This window comes from Osmerus eperlanus, chromosome 15, assembly GCF_963692335.1.
Source record: "Osmerus eperlanus chromosome 15, fOsmEpe2.1, whole genome shotgun sequence".
In the NCBI taxonomy this organism is placed as follows: Eukaryota; Metazoa; Chordata; class Actinopteri; order Osmeriformes; family Osmeridae; genus Osmerus; species Osmerus eperlanus.
In genome coordinates, this window is record NC_085032.1 from 13,648,803 (window position 1) to 13,656,474 (window position 7,672).

At 47.1% G+C, this 7,672-nt stretch overlaps 1 protein-coding gene across 1 annotated transcript in view; it reads left to right on the plus strand.

The window, feature by feature from the left end:
- eya1 (EYA transcriptional coactivator and phosphatase 1) overlaps nt 1-6,176 on the plus strand; it is a 59,889-nt gene extending 53,713 nt beyond the window's left edge. The window contains exons 12-14 of the mRNA XM_062480361.1: nt 744-1,037; nt 5,816-5,987; nt 6,099-6,176. Coding sequence (XP_062336345.1) covers nt 744-1,037; nt 5,816-5,987; nt 6,099-6,176 — 544 coding nt within the window. The remainder of the gene's footprint in view (nt 1-743; nt 1,038-5,815; nt 5,988-6,098) is intronic.
- The last annotated feature ends 1,496 nt before the right edge of the window (nt 6,177-7,672 follow it).

The following is a 7,672-nucleotide window of genomic DNA, read 5'->3' on the forward strand; positions in this document are numbered from 1 at the left end:
ACTGTGATGTATCCAGGGAGATTCAGTCAGCATGTTTGTATCTCATTGTCCTGTTCCTTTAACTCCAGGACTGAATAATAACTCATGCTTGTGATTTGTGCATGTAGAAAGTGAATGTCACTTCATCTCCATCCAAAAGGCTCTCGGTTAGACAGAGTGACCTCTCTCTCCTCTCCCTCTCTCTCCTCTCCCTCTCTCTCCTCTCCTCTCCCTCTCTCTCCTCTCCTCTCCCTCTCTCTCTCCTCTCCCTCTCTCTCCTCTCTCTCCTCTCCCTCTCTCTCCTCTCCGTCTCTCTCCTCTCTCTCCTCTCCCTCTCTCTCTTCTCCCTCTCTCTCCTCTCCCTCTGTCTCCTCTACCTCTCTCTCCTCCCCTCTCTCTCCTCTCCCTCTCTCTCCTCTCTCTCCTCTCACTCTCTCCTCTCACTCTCTCTCCTCTCCCTCTCTCTCCTCTCCCTCTCTCTCTCCTCTCTCTCCTCTCACTCTCTCTCCTCTCCCTCTCTCTTCTCTCTCTCCTCTCACTCTCTCTCCTCTCCCTCTCTCTCCTCTCACTCTCTCCCTCTCTCTCCTCTCTCTCCTCTCCCTCTCTCTCCTCTCTCTCCTCTCTCTCCTCTCACTCTCTCTCCTCTCCCTCTCTCTCATCCCCCTATCTTCAACTCTTCCTTTCTTTGGCTCACTGCTCCTCTTTGCCTTTCTACATCTCTCTACTTATCTCTGTGTTCCTCTCCCCACTTTCCTTCTAACTAGGTCTAACCAGCCTGGGGATCTTTGGGCTGCCTACCAGCCCATTCGCCCACCCGCCCTCCACACCGCCCGCCTTCCACACCGCCCGCCCGCCCTCCACACCCCCCGTCCTCCACACCGCCCGCCCGCCCGCCCGCCCTCCACACCGCCCGCCCTCCACACCCCCCGCCCTCCACACCCCCCGCCCTCCACACCGCTGGCCCCTCCACACCGCCCGCCCTCCACACCGCCCGCCCTCCACACCGCTGGCCCCTCCACACCGCCCGCCCTCCACACCACCCGCCCTCCACACCCCCCGTCCTCCACACCGCCCGCCCTCCCTCCCTCCCGCCAGCTGCCCTCCCTGCCTCCCTGCCTGCCTGCCTGCCTCTCATACTGCACCCCTAAGCAAGACTGTAAAAGCCCATTTGGGCCACTGAGCCCATAATGACGGGGGATCCTGGGGCAGGGCAGGTACCCTGACATCTCCCCTCAACCCTGAAGCTTTCTGGACTCCTCTAACTCCCCAGGACACACAGACCCATCTGGGCCAAATCACTCACATGGTACTATTTATTTGGTCTGTTAGAGTCTCAGGGATAATCAGACCCCCCCTGTTGTTGCTCTTTTTTAATAGCAAGTGATATGCGCTATTAGAGGGTATTCACTGTGTAGTTTGTGCTTACATGAAAGCGGTGGTCTGTTTACAAGAATCTAAATGGTCGGGGATTGGGAAAGCATTGTCATCACGGTTAAGACCAGGGGAAGGATACGAGCCACTTAATAACAAGGAGGAAACAGATCCACCGTCTCGCTTCAGTGACAGGAAAATACTGGGGAGAGGAGCACTCTAACACTGACAGGTATGGCATGTAACCTGCGGGGGGACACAGCACATTGGGTTTATTTAAGAGTTAAGGGACTGTATCATCTGGAGATGTCTTTATTAATAAAGTTCCACAGTGTGAGATCAAGCCTTGTGAGTAGTGCAGCCCTGTACGGATTTGATCTCATAACTTGTGAGACAGAAACAAAGAGGTTGCACCCTAACCACTACAGCAAGCGCTGCTTCATTGAACTCATTCTAGTACAAATTAAAGTAAAACATTATCTTGGAGACAGGCACGCTTCGTTATCCGAACCAAACATCTACAAAAGGAGGATAATAGTAATGATGGTAGTTTTCCGTATCTCTAACCCAACCAGTATGGCGGATCAGAGTCTGTTCATAATTATCAGGCAATACGTCCCTCAACATGAAATCTGAAAGGTTTGTTGTCAGGCGGTTGTCACGCTATGCACAACGTTCACCATAGCAACAATAAGGCATTCCATCTTTTGTTGTTATGGAACAGGCCCCGAGGGCCAAATTCACTTGCACTTATTCCAAAGTATCCCTAAATATTTTTGCAGTCGATCAGTCCCTGTCATTTTGTGCATGTCTATAGGAGAAGGAGAAGAGGAAGGGGGGAGAGGGAGGGAAGGAGGGAGGGAAGGAGGGAGGGAAGGAGGGAGGAAGGGAGGGACAAAACAAAGCTCAGAGGTGTAAAAGTAGTCTGGAGGGCATGGGGCCACATTGTTCTCCCTCTCAATGCAGAGGGAGGGGTGAGAGAAGCCAGGGCTTGGGAACCACCCTGGGGGAGTGGAGGTGGAGGGGTGGAGGCACGCTAGGGAACAAAGTCAGGTGGACACTTTAGTGTCAGTGTCACCCATTTAAGGGACTGCACAGCCGTATCAGTGTCTAAGAGGGCTGCGGGCTACGAGGCTCTGTCAATGCTGCTGCGATCCACACAGGGGGGCAGATACTCGGAGCTTCGACGCAGAGCATCAGCGGACAATGCGTTTCTTATATAAGGCGACCCTGTTATTGTACGTGTGGTGAATGTTGCCCTCTTTCAGCCCGTGATGGATGTGCGGGCGTCTTGCAAGGCTGATTGTTCCACAAATAGAAGTATGGATGTGACAGCTGAACGATGGCCGCTTGTCCATGTGGGTGCATGTGTACCACTGTGGGAACAGCACCACTTCTCCTGCGTGCCTCACGCTGAAAGAGAGGAGGGTTGACCTCCCACGAGGCCGTAATTGCTCATACACGATGCCAAAATAGCGTGTTAAAGAAACATAAGCCATTCTGTATCTGTAAAGTCTTGGAGCAGAGGTGTCCAGTGAAACGGGTTTCTGGTCTGATTAATAGTGTGGGAATTGAGGGGCCAATTGATCTGAACAGAGAGGACGGATTATGGTTAAATAGCTGGTTGTTGTTGTTCTCGTTCGCTCCCGTTCTCTCTCGTTCTCTGTCGGGCGAGAGACCACGGCGTTCTGAGCTGCGGGCGGCAGACATCCACAGGACTGCACGGTGGTCGAGTATCAGTGAGATGAAGGATCTGGGTTTGGAGTAATGGATCTTTTTAGGGGTAATATTCCTTAATGGAAACAGTCTAATTAGAAGGCCAAATCACTGCAAACCTTCACAATGTATTAAATACACAACAGAAGAAAAGAGGTTTGTATATATTTTCCATATGGTGAAAAAATGAAACATCTGTGCTGTTTAGCAGGTTCTGAAGTTTGGGCGAGGGACTGAGAAGGAGAACGGAGAATGCTTTGTCACTTTAGATTTCACAGCGCCAGACTCAAGTCAAGTCGGCTGGTTTAGATTTCAAAGCTCTACACTTCCACAGAGGAAACAAAAACAAATATTTGTGTTGAGTTTATTGTGTTTTAATAGGGTGCAGAGGTGAGTCATAAGTTGAATGCAGAAGGGATTCAAGTATGACTACATGCCTGTTCCCTCAAGAAGAACCAATGATCAGATTTGTCTTCCATTCAGTTTTGAATATTTAATATCCTTATTATTTGGTCAAAATGTATTTGTTATATTCATAACAGTCATAAAATAAATTGCAAATAAAAAAAAGAAGAAGCCTGTCCACTCTTCTGCAATAATTGGATTATTATTATTTAAATAAACATTGAAAGAAAAAAAAACATTTAATACAAATATTGAGCCTCAAGTAGGTATATAATGCATTTTTTTCTTTTTGCAAGACCCAGAAATTACATTGCCTTAAAACATATTTCTGCAACTAACCCTCATCTCACAAAGTAAATCGCCTCTGCTCCCCAGCAAACTACTGATAAGGCCTGAATAGAAACTGAATGCAAATGTCCTAACCTATAATTAGTGTCCCTGGCGAGGGCCAGGGGGGCAGGTACAGTGAATCTGGGCCACAGGGGAGTCTGGTTGTGACTGGAGGCTTGCGATCGTCAACTCAACCAAAGTCCTCACAGCCCTGTCGCCACTGCTTGCTTCTCCCTCGCTAGCTCGCTCTCTCCACGCTGCTAAAATTGAATCTCAAGTTGTGTCCTATTTTGGTCGGAGGAACAGGTGATCTGCTTGGCCCGACATGTTCCCGGGCCTCCCTACCACCCCATCGGGGCAGTTAGTGAATGCGGTGACAACATCATTTTCCAAGAAAAGGAGCGAGGCAGAGGAAGGGCTACACCATAAAATAGATCAATGCATGATTAGCGTGGCCTGGCCCAGTGTAGCACGCATGGTTGTGTTTAACATGGGAAAATGACACGTTTCCCCCTGAGCGCCTCAATAAAAGACATTTGTCTATGCTTTGTTTGCAGAAATGAATCATCCATTTTGGATAGCGCACACATAGAACTCCGTAATCAGCCCAGTCTTGTTTAATCTACAGTCACATTGCGTAGCGTAAAGCTGTCTTCCTCGGTTTGTTACAGGCTTTGTAGACAAACGCTTGACTGACGAGAAAACATCCAGTCAAATTAGGCAAATCCCTCCTTCCTCATCCACTTCACCCTGACATAATTTAGGGTACAAAAGAGCAGTGAAAAAATTATTGGAGACACAAAACAGGAAAATAAACTAATATTGAACTAATCGTGATACCTGGGAAAGGAACAATACAACGAGGCAAAAAGACAAACAGTGCATCTTTGTGAGCATTGTGAGATTTACCTGTGTAGGCTGGGCAAATACACAGCATTTGCCCAACAGCCTGCTCCTCGCTCTCTCTTTCTCTCTCTCTCTCTCTCTCTCTCTCTCTCTCTCTCTCTCTCTCTCTCTCTCTCTCTCTCTCTCTCTCTCTCTCCCTCTCTCTCTCTCTCTCTCTCTCTCTCTCTCTCTCTCTCTCTCTCTCTCTCTCTCTCTCTCTCTCCTCTCTATGTTTATTTCCCACATCAGTTGTTTTACATGCAAGTAAAAATATATTCAAATCTCTGAGACTAAACAGGGGAGTGTTGCTAAACACAAACCCTTGAATCACTTGTGTTCGTATTTGTATTTGGTTATTTTCTCCTCAAAGGCCAAAATGAAATCATTCAAATTATGCTGGTGTAAATTGTCCCAAATGTGCCTGTTAAAATGATGACGTGAAGCATATTTTTACACTGTGTGTAAAAAAAGAAATCCAAAACAACTTTCTACAATGTATTTAACTAATCTTGAAGCCACACCTGGCAATAAGCTAATTTATTTAATCAACTGTAAAAGATAGGAAGAACAGTGTTTCTGTCTATCTCTGATGACCTTACTATGTTGACAAGACATTTTCCAAAGAAATGTACAACAATTTCTACTACATGTTTGATTATGGGAAGAGCAAGAGATACTGAATGCACAGGCAAATGTAAAGCCTATATGAGTTGCTTACATTTGAATAAAAAAAACTTGCTTAACAATATGTAGCATGGCAGGGAAGAATGCTCATGCCCTGAGAGGAGGGACCTATTGGGAGACAAAAGCCCAACCAAATGTTTCATGTCCCTGGGCACTGCAGCGGCTGGGAGATGGTAAGCTCCACGGATGATACACACAGGGGTCAATGGGAATCGCCCAAAATAAATACTCTTGAGCTTTCAATGGATGTATAACATAAGTCCGTTGTTTAGACTTCCAATAACAATCATGAACAACCCAACATAGATTTGACCTGACTAGAAAAAAATACAATTCCTGTCATAACTTTTTGATCACGACGAATACACCAAATACATTTTCAGATAGCTACTGCTAAAGTAATTGCGTCTTTATGAGTCTGACCTCGCTGGCTGCACCTTCACAGATCTGTTTCCCAGAGGTATGGGACTGTGGGAGAGACTAGGGAGGAGGCCTCGGTGTGCAGCCTCACTGCTAACAATGGTTCCCCTCAGACCCTCTGTCAGAGCCCAGGACTTGCCCAGCCACTCATGAAGCGACAGGGAGATGTGATTGACCCCAAGGTTAACCCTCCTCAGGTAAGCCTGGGAGATAATGGACAAAGAGCAGTTCTCTTACAGGTGGAGTGACACGGCATATCCGCGCCACACAGCTCCTCTCGCATTGACAGATTTTCTAATTCACTGCAGATTCCCATAAAAGTGGGTGGCCAGACCTGGGCTGTCCCAACAGAGGTCCCATTCATGCTGGGTGGGATAGGGGCCTAGCCAAATTAACCTGGATTAATTTAAAGGAGCAAAAGGGTCCTTACATCCGAATAAAATGAAGATCAATAAATTAAATGTTCGGGTCACAATGTCAAGTTGCGACGATGATTGACGAGTGGGTGAGCTGGACGCTTTAGCGAGGAGGTAGAGAGAGAGTGAGTTAGAGAGAGAGAAGGAGAGAGAGAGAATGAGAGTAGGAAGGGGATCTTTAATTACTTTATTCAAGGGAGAAGTACTCCTATGCGTCTCCCTTGACATGCTAGAGCAGTTCTCCTATAAACAAGACCATGTCAGAGAAGAATGCTTCGAGCTTTCCTCATTTGGCCAGTGGTTTGGTTACCGCCGGAGCAAGGTTGCTATGGAATCGGTTCACAAGTTTTCAAACTTGTTTGTTTTCCACCGCTAGAATTATTACCTTATAATGTTTGATTTATCCCCTTCCTTCCCCACATGTTCCATTAACCTCCCACTGTTAGGCCTCTGTGGACTCTTATCGTTCGATTGTTGATCTGGTTTTCCTACATATTTAACATCTTGTGTTCCTTAATGACATACTAGTTTAGCTGCATTTCCAGTATATCAGAAACCCTTTCAAGCTGACTGGCTTCTTCTCATGCAAAAAGGCATCACGATGATGAGTTGGTCTATCTGGCTTGGTGTGTCCTAGCAATCTATGATGGAACGTCCAGCCAGCCTCACGCCTGAAGCCCGTCACATGTCATTCACTGCTTGATGAATTATCCAGGAAGGCCAGCCTTGTGAGGAGGCCATCTCATCATGGAGGCATTAATATCTAAACAGTGTCTGCCCGCAGATGACATGGACTACAATGGAAAGAGGGCCAAAGAAATGACCAAATCACCCAAGCCCAACCTGTTAGGAGATTAAAGTTACTTAGAGAGCCCAAAGAGGATTTCTCAGGGGAAACTATAGAGGGTGAATGAGGTGCCAGACAGGGGCTCACTCAATCATGCATCCTTTCCAATTCATCAGGCTTTACCTCATCTATGAAACAGCCTTCAAAGCTCTTCCAACTGAAATGCTGTTGGGTTCATCTGAAACGTCAGTCAAAATTACGTAAGACAGCTCAACACAGAATCATGCCAATAACGTATTCTCACATGCTATAATTTATACTGTTTATTCTATCTCTTGCTATGGAAACTTGGAGGCTGAGTGAAATACCAAATATCTCTGAGGGCAACAATCACAAATATGCTAACATAATACTTCCCCAGATTACGAGTAGTGTTTACACAGTGTTGTGGTAATCTTGACCACAGGGGACATACCTGCACAGTGTCAATGCCCCTGCTAGGGTTACACAGCAGGACCCGCCACAATGGACCAGGCTGGAATATGATCCAGGGGGGTCCAGGGGGACTCTGGGTCCGCTCCAGAAGCCTTGGCACTGGGCAGGACTGACCTGTCTCCCCCTGCCAGACCATCCAGAGCCACATCCACATCCACATCCTTCCTGTCCCATTTTTGGGACA